Source organism: Chlamydomonas reinhardtii, chromosome 9 (assembly GCF_000002595.2).
Source record: "Chlamydomonas reinhardtii strain CC-503 cw92 mt+ chromosome 9, whole genome shotgun sequence".
Lineage (NCBI taxonomy): Eukaryota > Viridiplantae > Chlorophyta > Chlorophyceae > Chlamydomonadales > Chlamydomonadaceae > Chlamydomonas > Chlamydomonas reinhardtii.
In genome coordinates, this window is record NC_057012.1 from 876,290 (window position 1) to 892,208 (window position 15,919).

General features: G+C 65.1%; 4 protein-coding genes across 4 annotated transcripts; 1 reads left to right on the top strand and 3 right to left on the bottom strand.

The window, feature by feature from the left end:
• Window positions 1-2: 2 nt before the first annotated feature.
• Window positions 3-1,078, bottom strand: CHLRE_09g401551v5 (uncharacterized protein). The gene is made up of 2 exons (XM_043066032.1): window positions 919-1,078; window positions 3-809 (listed from the first exon to the last, which is right to left on the bottom strand). The coding sequence occupies exon 2, from the start codon at window positions 738-740 to the stop codon at window positions 414-416; it is 327 nt and encodes a 108-aa protein (XP_042920788.1). The 5' UTR covers window positions 741-809; window positions 919-1,078; the 3' UTR covers window positions 3-413.
• Window positions 1,079-1,230: 152 nt separating this feature from the next.
• CHLRE_09g401500v5 (uncharacterized protein) lies at window positions 1,231-4,968 on the bottom strand. The gene is made up of 3 exons (XM_043066029.1): window positions 3,721-4,968; window positions 2,293-3,242; window positions 1,231-1,981 (listed from the first exon to the last, which is right to left on the bottom strand). The coding sequence occupies exons 1-3, from the start codon at window positions 4,726-4,728 to the stop codon at window positions 1,408-1,410; spliced, it is 2,532 nt and encodes an 843-aa protein (XP_042920789.1). The 5' UTR covers window positions 4,729-4,968; the 3' UTR covers window positions 1,231-1,407.
• Window positions 4,969-5,139: 171 nt separating this feature from the next.
• CHLRE_09g401450v5 (uncharacterized protein) lies at window positions 5,140-10,848 on the bottom strand. Its single transcript, XM_043066027.1, has 5 exons — window positions 10,541-10,848; window positions 10,204-10,312; window positions 8,173-10,034; window positions 7,398-7,935; window positions 5,140-7,205 (listed from the first exon to the last, which is right to left on the bottom strand). The coding sequence occupies exons 3-5, from the start codon at window positions 10,001-10,003 to the stop codon at window positions 7,145-7,147; spliced, it is 2,430 nt and encodes an 809-aa protein (XP_042920790.1). The 5' UTR covers window positions 10,004-10,034; window positions 10,204-10,312; window positions 10,541-10,848; the 3' UTR covers window positions 5,140-7,144.
• An 880-nt stretch (window positions 10,849-11,728) lies between these two features.
• Window positions 11,729-15,791, top strand: CHLRE_09g401400v5 (uncharacterized protein). Its single transcript, XM_043066024.1, has 4 exons — window positions 11,729-13,156; window positions 13,417-13,681; window positions 14,131-14,397; window positions 14,964-15,791. Exons 1-4 carry the CDS (start codon window positions 12,138-12,140, stop codon window positions 15,594-15,596), a joined length of 2,184 nt encoding a protein of 727 aa, XP_042920791.1. The 5' UTR covers window positions 11,729-12,137; the 3' UTR covers window positions 15,597-15,791.
• Window positions 15,792-15,919: the final 128 nt, after the last annotated feature.

A 15,919-nucleotide genomic window follows, 5' to 3' on the forward strand; every position in this document is an offset into this window, starting at 1 on the left:
CCAAAGCCTTTAGGCTTTGGCCTCAGACTTGCACCAATGTGGCGTGAGTGCAGCCCACTTCTCCCTTGAGGAATGGCCACCTTTCTTGTCCCTTGTCATTCAGTAGTTTCAAGCCCCTGTAATTAAGTGTGGAGAAAGCATCACCCTCCCCCGTAAGTTAGGTAATGGTCTGAGGCAGCCGCAGTCACGCGCCCGCCCACATCACTGTCACCCTCGGCCACACACCGCTAAATAGCGTCATGAATCACCTCGGCGATCACAGGGTGTGTCTGCAACACCAGTCAGCTTTCGGGTCTGCTGTGTGTTTTGACGCGTGGAACCCTTGCTTGCTTGCCAACCCTGACGCAGTCACACACAGTTGGAGCAATGCCAGCTGCCACATACCATTCCCACCATCACAGCCTGGCAACCGCCTAAAAACAAGCACTGGAATTAGAGGAGAGCGGTGGTGCTGCAGTGGCAAGGAAAGCAGCAAGCAGCATGGCCATGACTAGCACCAGCAGCGCTGGTATTGCGATTTGCTGGATAGGAGGCAGCAGCCAGGCACCGCTGCCACCTGCCAGGGTGTCTGTGGCAGACCTTGCAGCCCTGGCAGCCACGGCTGCCACAGCCTCACTGGTGGCAGCAGCAGCTGTGGTGGCTGTGCCAAGGCGCTTTGTGGCCATGGGGGCAGTAGCAGTAGCGGTGGCAGCAGCGAAGGCGCTGTAGGATGCCACCACCTCAGAGAAGTCGTGCGGCATTGGCTGCCAACCAAGCTCGTGGCGGGCTCTAGAGATGGAGTACCAGTGCGCCACACTGCTCTTGTACACCTGCATGCGGGCATGGTGTAGGCAGGGTGTAAGTTCCATCAGCATTGGTACGACCCTGTCATTCCGAGTCTTCTTCTCCATGTAATTACCCCGGCCAAGATCGACTTGCATGGGCTGGGGTGCTCGGCAAGAGAGGTAGTGTAAGCCTCCTGCCAAGCTGTCGCGGCGGGAGCGCAAGCGCCCCCATTGCCTTGACCCCCTAAAATATTAAAGTTAATCGCAGGTTCTCAATGAGAACCATATAAGCGATTAAGCTTATAAGAACAGATACTACACATGATCTGAGCCAAAAGGCCGAGAAAGGTATGCTTGAACGTGGCGCCCCCGAATCCCCGGGGCACGTCGCCGTGACCATCTTGTGCGAAACCCCGCGCGATGGTGGGTGTGGCATTGGGCCATATAACGAGCTCACCGCTGCTAACTTGCATTGCACTTACAACACTTCAGACACCTTATACATATTGTTAGGATCAGAGACTTCAATTCGTGTCGCACGGAGCCATGTTTGTCGAAGCCGTCATCATGGTTCCCCAATGCTCCCCATAATCCCTTACGTTCATACCAGTCATCCAACAACACGTGTGGCGCTATACGTTAACTAGCTCACCTCTGCCGGAGTGATGAGCGGCTCGGTCAGGGCCAGCACAACCGCCGTCCCGCGCCGAGTCCAGGTCACGAGCGGGCCGCTCACGCTGCTGCCGACGCGCCCGCGGCCACAGCCACCACCGGTGGTACCGCCACCCGCAGATGCACCCTCAACCCCCGGCGCCGAGCTCCCACCCACCGCCGACCTAGACGCGGCCGCCCGCCTGCCCGGTACCACGCCCCAAGCCCCCGCCGCCTCCACAGCCACCGCCACGGCTGCCGCAGTCGGCGCAATCAGCAGCCTGTCCGTCGCGTCTGCCGCCGCCAGCGCCGCGCCGCTGGCCGCCGCCGCCGCCGCATGCGCCGCCACCATCGCGCGCGCGCCCGCCAGCACTAGCGGCACCGGCAGCGACGCGGCGGGGGGCGTGTGCCCCAGCCCTGACAGCAGGGGGGCCCAGAAGTCAAACGTGTTTGCGGGGGCGCCGTCGGACACGAAGTAGGCTCGCCCGGCAGCTACATGGCCACGGGCGGCGTCCAGCCCGCGCCAGGCCGCCAGCAGCGCGGAGGTCAGGTTGCGCACGTGGATCCTGTTTGGGGGTGGGCGTGTGAGGGCGTGTGAGGGCGTGTGTGTGTGGCGGGGAGAGGACTGCGGGGGGAGGGGGATGAGGGGAGTAGTGCAGGTACAAGGGGTGGCAGGAGGGGCACGTCGTGGCATGCCGTGCAGGCTGGTTTGGCAGCTTGGCGTCGGTGTGTAAAGCTGACGTTGCCGTGTGTTGCGCACCGCTCACACCACCTTTACAGCTCCGTGCCCACCCACCCCACCCACCCACCCGCGCATACCACCCCGGCAGCAATCCACCCCACCACCCGCACCGCCCGGCCACCCCCACCCACCCACCAGTCTGCCAGGGCGTCGGGCGGCCCGAACCGGAAGCGCAGCCAGCCGCGCGCCGCCAGCTCCAGGATGCGCGGCGTGTGGCGCACCTCGCCCGGGCCGTAGATGGCGGGCGGCCGCACCGCGGTGGTCAGCAGCACGGGCGGCGGCGGCGGCGGCGGCGGGGACAGCAGAGGGGACAGCGGGGGCAGTGGCTTCTGAGAATCCGCGGGCTGGGGCTGGGTGCGAGGCTGATTTGGGTGTGGGGAGTGGCCGAGGCTGGATGGGAGTGAGGGGAGCTGGGAGGGTTGGGGCGAGGGCGTGCGAGGTGGCGCCGGGGGCGTGCCGGCATCCGTGTCGGAGTCCTCCCCCACACTGCTGGCACCGCTGCTGCTGATGCCGCACAGGCCGCTCAAGTCGGCGCCGCTGCTACTGCCATTGGGGAGGCCGCATGGCCCACTACCGCAGCTACTGCCGCTGCTACTGCCGTGCGCGCACCCCGCGCCCGCGCCGGCCGGGCACTCAGCAGCTTCCTCTGCCGTTGCAGCTGAGGTCTGCCGTTGCAGCTGCTGCGGCGGCGACTGCGGCGGCGGCTGTAGCTGCGGCTGTAGCTGCGGCTGTAGCAGCGGTGTGCCGTTGGCCCGCAGCACCAGGCGCTCCGCCTCCGCCTTGGTGGCGCTGTAGCAGTCCAACAGCCGCAGGGGGGGAGCGGGAGCCCAAGAGGCAGAGGGAGGCCGGATGGTGCCGCCGCCGCCTCCACCCACATTCTCAACCTGTTGTTCCTCCTGCTGCTGCTGCTGCTGCTCCCGCTCCGCCCTCTCCCGCTGCTGCTGCTCCCCCTCCTCGTCTTCCTCGCAGCCGCCGCTGACGCGCTGCCGGCGCCACACGGCGTTGTAGGTGGAGACGGCTACCAGGCGGCGGCAGCCGGCGGCGGCCGCGGCGGCAATCAGATTCCGGGTGCCGTCCACGTTGACCTGAGGGAAGGGGATCAGGGGTGGGGAAGGGGGTAGCCGTTCATAAAGGACGGAGTGGTCAAATCACGAAAGGGGGGGAGGGGAGGGCGGTCGAGGCGGCAGGGTCAGAGAGGCCAGGGGTGTGGTTCATGCTAGATCCGAGACGGGATCAAGGCTTCGAGACCCAGCGAGGCGCATGCACAGGTGCTGATGCGGCTGAGGGGCTGCCAGCGGCCCGGCTGTGTCTCATCCGAGACGACACGGATACGGGCACGCACACAGGTGAGTGAGAAGCACTGCGTGACGAGCCCATGATACACACTGCACACGCATGAGACATCCATGAGAGCTCTGCGCATCATGCCAACCATTAACACGAACCCATCCGCAGCCCAGGACCCGCCAACCAACCGCCAACCAAACCCACACCAACACTCCGCTGCCCCGGACACAAGTAAGTACCCCTTCACCCCAACGCATCCCCCCGCACCCCAGCCACCTGGCGAATGAGGTCGGCCCTCAGTGACTCGGCGCCACTCATGCCGTAGCTGGCCACGTGGAAGATGCTGTGCACGGCGGCGGCAGTAGCAGCAGGCGCAGAGGCGGCTGTAGCTGCAGCGGCTGTAGCAGGCGCAGCCGCGGTGGGCGGGGTGGCCGGCGCTGGCGGCTCCTCGCCGCGACACGCCGCCAGTACGTCGGCGGGGCGGCGCAGGTCACCTTGGAACAGGCGGCAGCGCGGCGGCAGCAGCAGCTGCGGCTGGGGCTGGGGCTGAGCTTGCGGAGGAGCAGGCGAGTGGGCGCCTGTGTCGTTGTTGAAGGCAGCGGCAGTAGCAGCGGCTGCGGCGGAATGCAGCAGGCTGAGGCGGCGGCAGTAGCAGCAGCGGGCGCTGCTGCCGTCCTCGTCTGCGCCACCGCCACCACCGCCTCCTCCGCTGCTTCCCATTCGGCTGCTGCGGCTGCAGCTGCCGCTGCTGCATGGCGGGCTGCTGCAGGGCGGCGGCTTTGCGGCGGCGGCTGTCAGCGCGGCCGGCTGCGGCGGCGCCACATCGAACAGCGTGACGTGGTGCCCCTCAGCCGCCAGCGCCCAGGCCAGGTGCAGGCCCACATAGCCGCAGCCGCCCGTGATGAGGCAGTGCACACCCTGGCTGGTCGTGGTGGTGCTGGTGCTGGCGCAAGTGGCGGTGGTGGTGCTTGGGATGCAGCTGGTGCTAGCCGTTAGCGGCGAGGCAGGTGGGAGCAAGGGCGGCGGCGAGGGCGGCGGCATCGGGGTCGAGCAGGGCGAGCGTGGCGGCGTGAGGGGTGCGGCAGGCGCCGTGCAGCTAGTGCAACTGCTGGTGCTGGCGCTGCTGGTGGTGGTGGTGGTGTCTGTGTTGAGCGGCGGCATGGCAGCCGTGGTTGCGGGTGGGGTCGCCAGGATGCGGCAATCTTCGCCCGGTGGGCCGCTGCAGGTGCCCGGCGCGGCACAAGCAGCTGCAGCAGCCGCGGCTGCTGTCTCACGAGCAGTCATGTCCACTTCTGTCGCGGGGACTCAGCAGCAGCCTAACTGAAATTGGTGAGAATTTCTGGCTGAGGAGAAAGTTGAGGTTTCTAGCTGAAGTTAGCGGGTTAAGCAAATGCCTCCAGCAGGCATTAGGACAGAGAGGGCGAGCTTCCGGGCAGTCGAGCAGAAATCAGCACGGACGTTCGTGGGCTGTCGCCAGCGCAGGTGCTGGCACGGATGTACATGACTGTCCTTTGCGCGCATTGATCGGTTGGGACAAGCGGTTATGCCATTGCGTGGCGGGGGCCGAGTTCGCAGCAAAGTTGTGGCGCGCGGGGGCAACGCGACTGACCCTGGCTGTCATTGTCAACGGGCGCTTTGGTGCATTCGCCCGAGGCCTCAGTACAGGCCCGGTTGCAAACACCCCAGCCGAGGACGATAGCTTTACAGTTACAATTATTGTTGCAGCTTCTAGACTGGCTGCAGCAGCCCGCGGCCTGGATTCCCGAGATGCGACCCAAGGGCCCGTGGGACAAGGACCTAGCAGGGTGCAAACCAATGCCCCAAGCACACCTGCAAGCCCAATAATGCAGGCGTGCTGGTGCAGTTTGGTCAATCAGGCCCCCGAAAGCCATCCTGCATCATCAAACGCAGTCAGGCTTGGACTACGGTGCTATCCCAATTCAGATCCCATACAACGACCCCGTGTCCCCACATCAGGCGCCGGCAGCGCCGGACATTTACCGCTAGAGCCCCAGTTCACACGCACACGATGTTTTCTCACCTTACGCTCCGGACACACACACACACACACACACACACACACACGCAAACAAGCCTCCCCCCCACAGACACGCTGCGTCTTTCCAGTGTTGCGCTCTTGACACACACACATACACGCACACACAAGCGGGACTCAGCTCTGAGGCTGTGCAGGCCCGCCTGCCGCCTCCCACACGAGTACCCCGCGGCCGCGACGCCCACACATCTAATAGTTCCGAGCATCCGACACGCCATCAGTCGCGGTTTCTAGCGGTTTCACCGCAGCGCACCGTCTGCCGAGCCCAGGTGACAACTTTGAAACATTGTAGTACGATGATTGGGTGACAGTACAAGTCGCATGAGAACAGGGTGCAGCGCCACCGCTGCGCCTGCTACATATTAGCCCTGCATGCCATTGGCATGTGCACATCTTCACAAAAGGTGCTTCTTAAGAAGATGTCTCCTTCAAACAAACACACGTGCGGACTTGGCCGCGCACACGTCGCCCCAGCAGGCAGTAAACACTGAAACTGAGAAGCAGATGCCGCCAGCTCGCCAGTAGTCATGGATACAAGTAAGCTTTTCACACAATGGCCACATCATGCTACGCCGCCACCTGGTGCAGACACGCAGCAGCATCGGGTGCAGCCTCTCGCGCATCATCTCTCGCGCATATCATCTTACAGCATCGTACTAGGCAGCCCCCAACACGTGCTGCTTCGCCGGCCAGGTGATGGGGGGTTGCGTGCGTGGCCTGACAGCACAAGCCGCGCGACGCAAAGCCCGTCCCGCCAGGGGCCGGCGTGCGGCATGCAGGCTTGAGCGCAAGCGCAGCCCCATTAATTGCAAAGCAGTGAGCATTGATAATAATAGACTGGTGAGCATGACCCGGTCGGACACGCGCTGAGGTTGGGCATAGCCTTAGAGCCGCACACGTAACAGCCAGTCTGCAAAACCTTGCATTTGGGTTGCATGGTGGAAAACCACAAACCATACATACCGTACTGAAGAATGGAAATGAGTTCATGCGCACTTGCAGGTGTTACGCAAGCTCACGAACCGAGAAACGTAAGGCTAGTATAGTTGCTGCACGCGTGCGGCGACATGGGTTCGAGTGTCCATCATACCGGTATAGAACTCTACTACTGCAGATGGAGCGCCGCCCGCCACCACCAAACCCGACCAGGTCCAAGCCACAGCCCCACAGCCGCACGGACGCCAATCCATGACGACATCAAACCACATCGTAGCTTTGTTCTGCTTCGTTAGAAGAGAAACTTGAGGTCAATGCCGCACATGCGCTCCATGTCGTGTCGTTTGCACTCACTCACTCTGAAGCACAGCCAGCTGCAGACAGAGAGGTAATCGCAACGCGAGCCCCTTCGTGCCACATCCCATGCACAGTCGCGGCTCGTTAACGCATTTGGGGTTTTTATTCCTGAGAAGCGACGAGCACACTGCAAACAATTCAACCCGTTTCGGGCAGCCCTCTGGCCTGCCGCTGTCATTCCGGCCCCGGATAGAGTGCACAGGCGCCTAACCCCACCGCCTAACCCCACTACACACCAGGTTGAGGCACATCCAAGCACATCAGCCGGTAGCTGCCGGTAGCTGCCGGTAGCTGCGTCTGCACTCCCACACGTTCATCCGTAGTCGCCTGCAGAGCGGCGCCGCTATGCGCCTAGCTGCTGCATTGCTGTTGGCCGCAGCCCGCGCACACGAACGGCTTGCCGTGCACCGCCCTGTGAAGACAGCGGGACACGAACGGCGGCAGGGACAGCAGCGTCAAAGGCACACAGGCAAAGGGTCAACACGTGCAGTTGTTGCTTACGATGCGTTGCTCCAGCCTGCCAGTGCCCCCACCAACAAGCCAGTGCTGGCTGGCCCCACCCAAAGTCAGACCCGCGCCGGCCCCTGACGAGGCCGCCCCTCACCTCTCCGTCTGCGCCATCAGGTGGTCCGCCACTCGCCGCGCCCTCCGCATCAGCGGCACCAGAGCCGCATACCGCCTGCTGAGCAGGCAGCCGCCACCGCTGCTACTGCCACCACCGCCGCTACTGCCGGACCTCCTGCCACCATCGCTGCTGCTGTTACCACCGCTGCTACTGCCGCCTCCATTGGCGGCTTCGGCACGCAGCTGCCGTACCTCCGCCTCGCACAGCGCACGTGCCGCGCTGCCGTACGCTACCAGCAGCTTCAACGCGGCTTCCAAGGGCAGCACGCGCGCCGGCCGCCTGCGTGCCTGCTGCTGCTGAAGCTGCTGCTGCCCCGATGCCGTGCTACTGCCGGAGGCAGCTGCGACGCAGGCGGCACAGAAGTAGGAGGAACCGATGCTGCTGACGTTGCTGCTACTGCCGGGAGCGGCGGCCCCGGCGGGGCTTGCCCCGTCCACGTCCCAGGGCGCTCGCACTGACACACCGCCGCGCACCTCCACCACACGTATGAGGTCGACGGCGGTTTGCAGGATGGGGCCTGAGACACGGACAGGAAGCGGTTGGTCCATGATGGCAGCAAAGAGGATGAGTTGACAAGTGCAAGGAGGGGAATTGTTGCCACACGACACCGTGGACTGAAAGGCGGTGTTGCTGTTAAGCTGCATGCCCGCACCCCATTCTGCAGAGGCGAACCGTCATACTGTAAAACGATCCATACTTGAAGCTCTCAACCTACAACAAAATGAGCCGCCTAACTTGTCCGAATTTCACGCACCTTGAAGGGCCGAGCCGTCTTGTTCCAGGTACGGAGCCTTGTGCACTGCGTGCAGCGCCGGTGCCGCCATTCCCCGCACTGCCGCTGCCGACCCCGCCGCCGCCTTCCCTGCTGCTCCTGGAGCTGCCGCGGCCAACGCCAGCTGTAGGAGCTCAGCATCCGCCTCCTCATCCCCTACCACTGTATTGCCCTCACTGCCCTGCGGCTGCTGGCCGCACGCTACTGCCGCACTGGCAGCCGCCGCCACCTCAGCCGCCACCTCAGCTGCCACCTCAGCCGCCGCCGCTTGATGCCGCGGCGAGGCCAAGCCTGCTGCCGGTGGCGGCGGCGGTGCGGGCGCCGTGAGCTCCTCCGCAAGTGCTACTGCCGACAGCAGCCGGTCCAGGCGGCCGGCCGGCAGTAGCAGGCCCTCCGCCTCGAGGCGGCAGTAGCTGGGCTGCTGCTGCGGCGGCACCGCGTGCTCAGAAGCAGGCAGGCTGATGTATGGTGCTGCCGCCGCGTCACGTGGTGCGCTCCCTGCTGCGACTGCTTTGTCGTGCACCGGTTCTTGTTGTTGTTGCTGCTGCTCCTCAAGCTGCACCTGCTGATCCCAGGGCCGCTTTCGGCTGGCGGCGGCGACGCGTGCAGCCGCGGGGGCTGCTGACCCTGACGCCTGGATGCCGCCGCCGCCGCGGTTGGAAACCCTGTCCTCCTGCGGCGGCGTCGCAGGCTGCAGCAGCGCGGCGGCGGCAGTAGCGGCAGTGGCGGCGGCAGCAGCAGCAGCAGCCGTGCTGGTGTGCAGTCCTGCGTCTGCAGGAACGCTGCCTGCTGCGCGGCAGTCTGCATCCTGCTGCTTCTGCGCTGCCGCAGTGGCGGCGAGCGGCCAGATCCGCAGCAGCACACGCACCAGGCGCTGCTTGGTCTGAGCACTCATCCCCATCCCCGCATCACCGCTGCCGCCCGCTGTGACCCCGCCCGCGCCGCTGCCCGCGCGCGGCATGCCGTTGGTGCGTGCAGCAGCCAGGTCCGTCAGAGCCGCCATGGGTAGGAGGCCGGTGACGGAGCCCCGCTCGGGATCCACTTGTACGGCGTGGTCAGACACGAATATCGTGTGGTGATGCTGGTGGCGGTGATGGTGAGCCGCAACGACTGCGCCGCTGCTGCAGCTACTGCCGCTGTAATGTAACGCATCCGCCGCCGGCGGGCCCCGCAACGACAGCGGCAGTGACAGCGAGCGGCTTGGTTCTAACAAGGCTGAGGCGAGCCCTGCGTTGCTGTTGTTGTCACAGCTCCTGTTGCTACAGCTGCCCGGGAGCTCCGGCCCGCGGCTGCAGCTGCTGCTGTGTGCGCCGGCAGCAGCTGCGCACAATGACGCGGCGTCGGCGTCCCCGCCAGCGCAGCCGTACGGCGGTGCTGGGGCGTGAGCGGCGTGGTCCTGGCCGCATGCGGGTCGGTGTGTCTGCAGGGCGGGAAGCAGCAGAAGCCGTGGCGTGCTGCCGACTGCAGAAGCTACGCCTCTCGCGCCCTCAGTCGGAGCCTGCTGCGGCGAGGTTCGATAGCGGTCATCGCGATCAGCAGAACGGACGCCCACGACCTTCGACACGGCCCCGCTGCAGATGTCAAGCGAGCTCGATTGCGGCGTCAGACCGGCAGCAGCAGTATGGCTGCTGGTCTGCAACACGCAGTAGTCGCGCGCGGCACGCAGGTCGGCCTGCGCATGATGTTGGTCCGCTGAGGACTCCTTGCATGACGACCTGGCCCAGGGCCCGCTCGTCGTTAGGCAGCGGCGCTTGGCATCTGCGCCCCCTCCAAGCAGAAGCCACACTTCAGCACCTGAGTAGTTGTCGGCCATTTACGCTGCGGCGCGCTGCAGCGCGCGCGACCTGCGACGTGGGCGGTTGAGGGCGCCCGTTCAGTCGAAGCCTTTTTTCAACGCATATGTCGCTGCGAGTAGCAGGAGACGGAGTAAGCATGTCATCTGTCAGAACTGGGCAACGCTGTTGGAACTGCACCAGGGCCCGACGCAACTCGAGAAAGCGACGAGTGGCTCACCCTGCCGTCAGGGCGACCGCGTTGACGTCGCTTTACAATGAGATATAGAATGCAAATATCAGTCGCTGGAAGTTCTCGAAATACGTTACGCGACTGCGAGCGCGAGGACCTGCACAGCGTCAGACAAAAGCGTTTTGAGAGCTCCAAGATATTTTTGAGGTTCTGAGCTACTAATGTGCATTGGTCATACATGTATGCGAAGCGGAGCTGGGCTACAGCGGGCAAGGGCGGGGAAGCTGCGGCAGGTCTAATAACGGGCATGTCAAATTTGCCAGGTTCTTTGCGCCCAAGCTCGCAACACAGCCATGAACGTAGATACGCTATCATTCATACCCACCGTGAATGGCAAGCGGCGGAGAACGGCGTACTGCCCCTCAATGTCGCGCTGGTGAGCTCGAACTTGAGGTCAAGCTCGGTGCCGTTCACCTCAACAGGGTGTACTCATCCGTTGGCCTCGCTTAGCTCAGTTTCAGCAAGCACTGTCGAGCGAACGTGTAAGCCGCGAGCAGACAGCGTTCGCTGAACCGGGTCACGCGCGGAGATCTTCAGTTCGCAGTTATTATAAGTAGTATACAATTGCATGGTTTGAGGTAGTGAGTTTCCCAAGCACTGAGCTGCTAGCTTCTCAAAGCAAAACTTTGAATCGTACACATCGAGTGAGGAAGGAAGGGTGTGCGATGGGACAGCGGTAAGGCAGGTTGGTGCAGTCCCGTAGGGTGCAGCTGATTCCCAGTGCCCAGCAGACGGCAAACCATTTGCAACGGCAGGGCAGGAGTGTGCGGCCGGTCGAACGCCGAAGTTAGGAAGGAAGGGTATAAGGATGCGGATTACAAGTGAAGGGACAGCCCGACAAGGGTATAAGGGAGGAAGCGGGGGCGAGAGCGGCCCCTTCCCCTTGTGCCCTCCGGCCCGGTTACGTGCTGGAGCCGAAAGATTGTGTTGCTGGTATTCTGCATGCAGCAGAGCCAGGCAGAGCCGTCCCGCGCTGCCTTCCGAACGTTATATGTTACGCATACTGCAAATGAAGGGGTGCTGTAATAAACGCAGGGGGCCTGTTTCTGGTCCGCAGGGTCTATCCGGGCCGGACTCTGGGGTCTCGAGCAGCCGGACAGTGCCACTGTGCCTTTGGTCCCTCTGGAAGGCTCTGGACAGTACGGTCTTGCCGCGGTGCTCGCTGTTGCTGGACATCGATACGGTGCTGGCACGCCATGGGATGGGTTGACATGTTGCTAGTTGAAGTGCACGGCAGCGCGGAGTGCTTGGCTACGTGTCCAATTGACTCGCGTCGCGTCCTCAGCGCCCGTGCCAGCAGTTGCTCAACAGTCAATGTTGAGCATCCTGCTAGTTAAGCGTGCCCTCATCTTGAATATACAGCTCCAGAGTATGTGAAACCGTACTTGGGCAAGCACTGTGTAGCCAGCGAGCAGAGGGGGAGATCGGGGAGACGCCAGATTCCATGCTGGGGTCGTGGCCTTAATGAATGGTCGACACGGTGTTTTCGCATGTGTCGTCAAATAGTTTTAATGGCGCTGAATATGTCATTGCAGAGGGCTTGTCTGCAACCATGATACCGGACGACACGACGACGTGAAGTGTCAGTGCAGTGAACATTCTTCTACTTCTAGACAGCTCGGGTCAATATGCAGACTTGCAATGCATCACGCTCAGTTAGGCAAACAGCGAAATGCTTTTCGTTGCGCGTTGCTGCGTTGTTTGCGCTGGGGCCCCGTCCTCATCGCGCTGTGTGCTGCGCTGCTGGCCCAGAAGTTCCAAACAGCGGCCGCTCCCGTCCTATAAAGCGTCGATTATGGTCCGGGCAACGCAGCAGCAGAGCCACGCCTCAGGAGCCGCCGGCGATTGACGAGACGAAAGCACAAGCGGAGTCGTCTGTCGCTGCGCAGATGACTGAAGCTATGCGAGAGGCCTACAGCGAAATGTCGGACGAGGAGCGCAAGGCCTTTTTGGAGTACCTTGCGGTCCAGCAAGAACAATTGGCACGCGAGGGAGTGGCGGAGCTGCCGCCCGAGCAGCAAGAGCAGCTTATGCGCGACAGCGCGATGGGATTGCTGGGTGTGGACAAGGAGGCGTTTGCAGCCCGCGTGTGGCCACTGGTCCTTGGGTCGCTGCCACCTTCCGACGCCACCATCCTGCGCAAGGCCTTCCCCTCCGGCTGGAGCGGCTTCAATGAGTTGTCTCGCCGTGACGTGCTCAACGGCCTAGCGCGGCTCAGCCCTCGCGAGCGTACACGGCTGCCGCAGGTGCTCGACGACGTTCGCTTGCTCCAGCTCCGCATCGCCGCCGGTACCGAGGCGCTAGAACAGCAGGAGCGCATCGAGGCGGCCCGGCGACGCCGCCGTGCCGCCCAGAAGGGCCTACAGATGTCGGAGGATGACCTGCAGAATCAGGAGGCAGCGGGCTGGGTGGGCGGCGACGGTGGCGCGGAGGGGGAGGCGCCAGACTTTGCGGGGCGGCCGGGAAACATGGCTGAGCTCATTGGGCGGTTGCGGCAGCAGCTGCAGCAGCAGACGCCGCCGGCACCAGGCTCACGAGGCAGTGGCAATGGAAATGGCACCAGCAGCAGTAGCAGTAGCAGCCGTGAAGCCCAGCCGCGGCTTTCGCCTGTCGAGTTGGATGCATGGGAGGCCCGGCTAGTGGCGCGGCGGGCGGCGGCGGCGCGCGACGCCGCCACCGCCGATTCCGCCGCCGCCGCCGCCAGGCAGCAACCCGGCGCCAGCACCAGTGGCAGGGGCGCTTCCACCTCCACCTCATCCGCGGCGGCGGCTGCAGCGGCGGCCGCGGCGGCGGAGGCGCTGGGCGCGGGCGGTCTGGGCGGCGGCGGCCTGGGCGAGCGGCTGGGGCAGATGATGGCGGCGTATGAGCGCTACGGCGCCGGCGGCGGCTGGGAGGCGGAGGCGGAGCGGCGGCAGAGCGCCGAGATGCGCAACCTGGTCAGGTGAGGCGAGGGGCGAGGTGGTGGGATGCGGTCTGCGGGCTGGGGAGTGGGTTGGGTTGCGGCGTGGGCTGGGATCGCCGTGTGCAGGGGGCATGAGCCGTGGAGGTTGCGGGTGTTCGAGTGCGCTGGGGCTCAAGTGACAGGCGGCAGCCACTTTGGGCCGGGGCGGCCCGGGGTTGGGCGGGGCAAGGGCGGGGCGGGGGAAGGGCGCTGTGTGGTGGGACACACGTTCCCACCAACACATTCCACCCCGCCTGCAGGCTGCACCAGGAGCTGACCGAGCTGGCGGCGGACGCGGAGCGCCTCACAGCGGCGGCGGCGGCGGCGGAGGCAGCCACCACCGCGATGGCGGGGACAGGCGGGCACCGCGGGCGGGGCGGCGGCCGGATGGCGGGAGGCGGCGGTGGCGGCGGGCTGAGCCCCCGGGAGCTGCTGGCGGCTGAGGCGAGCCTGCAGCGGCGCAGTGAGGACCTGGCGCTGCAGCTGGCGGCGCTGATGGAGCCGGGGGCGAGGCAGCGGCTCAAGGTGGGCGTGCGGGGGCGTGCGTGTACAAGTATGTGGGAGAGAGCGCGGCAGTGGCTCAAGGAGTGGACATGTGTCGTCCAACGCATAGATGCAGGGGGCCGACAGCGTGGGCGCTGTGCGCACGGGCCTGGTTTTGTATGGGCAAGGGTTGCGGGGTTGCGTAGCTGTGGGGATGTGGGGCTGCAAGACCCTGGGATCTGCGGAGTTGAGGAGGAAGCAACGGCGTTGCGAGGAAGGGCGTAGCAGCAGTGGTGCGCAAGGGCGGGGGCTTAGAGCCGTCCGGCGGCGCCCGGGACACCGCCGTCACCGGTGGCCTGCCGCTTCGCACTGCATACCGCACTCGAGAGCCTCCGCACCACCCTTCACCGCCGTCATGCCCGGAACCCCTGAACCCATGCCGCCCTCCCCGCCGCCTCCCCCGCCGCCTTTCCTCTCCCTTAACGCAACAGGACCCTGCCGCGCGCGCCGTGGTGCGATACATGGAGACGCAGATGGTGGAGCCGGAACCAGACCCATCACCAGACCAATCATCAGGCCACTCCACGGGAGCTGAGGCCAATGGGGGCGGCGGCGGCGGCGCCCTGACGGTTGACGGGCCGGGTCTGGCCCGCCTGGGTCAGTTGCTGGTGGCGGCGGTGAACTGGGAGGCCTACCGCGCCTTCATGAGCCTGTACGGCGCCCGACACCCCGAGCTGGGGCTGCAGCTGGTCATGCAGGTGGGGAGGGAAAGGAAGATGGGAGGAGAGGAGGTTGGCGTTCGTAAGGGTTCAAGGAGAAGGAGAAGAACACTGGGGAGGGGGAGGTTGGAGTGTCCATTCTGGCCGATGCCGCAGGCGCATGCGGGTGGGGCGGGTGGGTTGAGATGCTTGTATTTGTTCACGAAGAACGCCGAAGCAAGCCGGGAGGGCGGGGTGGGAAGCAGGCGGGTTGGTTGGCGAGGAGGAGAGGGCGGCGAGCCGGGTGGACAGTGGGTTTGTGGGGGTAGGGTGGGCGGGTAGGGCGTGGGGTCCGACACGGGCGATGCTGGGTCCGACATGGCTCGGGACGAAAGCTCCGAGGCTTCTGGCACGGCAGGGGGCGCATGCAGGAGTGTGGTGTGCACATGCAGGTGCATGGGGCCTGGGGCACTGGCGGCTGAGGCGCTTCATGGTGTGTCCGCCCGCCGACTTGCGCGGTTGGGAGGATGGGTGCTCAGACTCCATCCAACCCGACAGCCCGTGTCCTTCTCAACACCCACATCGCCATCCTTCCACGCGCCCGCGCCTCCCCTGCCCCTCCTCAGGCCGCCGGCATGTCGGACGGCGACGAGTGGTGGGCGCGTCTGCCCGACGTGCCCGCCCAAGCCGCCAGCACCAGCAGCAGCGCCTCCTCCAACGGCAGCAGCAGTAGCAGTAGCAGTAGCAGTAGCAGCGCGCAGCTGCAGGTGGACTGGGAGCGGGTGGAGGCTGTAGCGGCTCTGGACGGCGACGTGCTGGCCTTCCTCACGGAGCTGGAGGCAGCTGGCGCCGCCGCCGCCGAGCAGGTGTTCATGAAGTGGTACTTCCACCCCAGCCTTGGGCCGCGCATCCGCTCCGGCGCGCTGCTAGACCCCTCCAGTGCGGCAGGAGCGGGAGCGGGAGCGGGAGGTGGAGCTGGAGCGGGGCTGGGAGGGGGAGGGGGGCTGATGGACCCGAGTGCGCTGCTGGCGCGTTTGCTAGGTGACGCGGGCGTGGGGCCGAGCGGCGGGCTAGGAGGCGAGGCCTTTCCCGAGATGGTGCGGGAGGCGATGGCGGAGGCGGTGGCGGGGCAGGCGCAAGGGCAGGGACAAGGGCAGGGGCAGGGACAGGGGCAGGGGGAAGGCGCGGGCGGGGCGGCGGCTGGGCCGCGAGGGAGGGGGAGAGCGGGGCCGGCGTGGCCGCGGCGAGGGCCCCGGTGAGGTGAGGTGGGGTGAGGCCAGCACAGCGATTGCAGAGCGCAGGCTGCAGGCGGGCTACTGGGGGGGGGGGGCATGCCGGGCTGTAAGCCTGTTCCGCAGAAAGGGAGTCCTGGCCATTTGGGTGTCTTCGTGGGCTTTCCACGTCACCGGCTCGTGAACTGCTTCGGCAGGTCCCTCTTGTAACCAAATGCACTCTAGGCACATTTAGCCGCTGGTGTGGGTGCTGCGCCAGGCCAGCTGCACGCTGCGTGTGGCGGTAGACTCGCAGGCCTCCGGCCGGCAATCCGCAATCGTACTTCAACATTATGAGACAGCGGCAGCAG

What these genes read in the sequence shown, in the direction of transcription:
- CHLRE_09g401400v5 (XM_043066024.1), top strand. Translation starts at nt 12,138, where the DNA reads ATGTCGGACGAGGAGCGCAAGGCCTTTTTGGAGTACCTTGCGGTCCAG. An exon ending in GGGCGAGGCAGCGGCTCAAG is followed by an intron (nt 13,682 to 14,130) that starts GTGGGCGTGCGG and finishes TTAACGCAACAG; the next exon opens with GACCCTGCCGCGCGCGCCGT. An exon ending in GGCTGCAGCTGGTCATGCAG is followed by an intron (nt 14,398 to 14,963) that starts GTGGGGAGGGAA and finishes GCCCCTCCTCAG; the next exon opens with GCCGCCGGCATGTCGGACGG.
- CHLRE_09g401551v5 (XM_043066032.1), bottom strand. Translation starts at nt 740, where the DNA reads ATGCCGCACGACTTCTCTGAGGTGGTGGCATCCTACAGCGCCTTCGCT.
- CHLRE_09g401500v5 (XM_043066029.1), bottom strand. Translation starts at nt 4,728, where the DNA reads ATGACTGCTCGTGAGACAGCAGCCGCGGCTGCTGCAGCTGCTTGTGCC. An exon ending in GGGCCGACCTCATTCGCCAG is followed by an intron (nt 3,243 to 3,720) that starts GTGGCTGGGGTG and finishes CCCTTCCCTCAG; the next exon opens with GTCAACGTGGACGGCACCCG. An exon ending in CCCGACGCCCTGGCAGACTG is followed by an intron (nt 1,982 to 2,292) that starts GTGGGTGGGTGG and finishes ACCCCCAAACAG; the next exon opens with GATCCACGTGCGCAACCTGA.
- CHLRE_09g401450v5 (XM_043066027.1), bottom strand. Translation starts at nt 10,003, where the DNA reads ATGGCCGACAACTACTCAGGTGCTGAAGTGTGGCTTCTGCTTGGAGGG. An exon ending in AGACGGCTCGGCCCTTCAAG is followed by an intron (nt 7,936 to 8,172) that starts GTGCGTGAAATT and finishes TCCGTGTCTCAG; the next exon opens with GCCCCATCCTGCAAACCGCC. An exon ending in CTGATGGCGCAGACGGAGAG is followed by an intron (nt 7,206 to 7,397) that starts GTGAGGGGCGGC and finishes CTGTCTTCACAG; the next exon opens with GGCGGTGCACGGCAAGCCGT.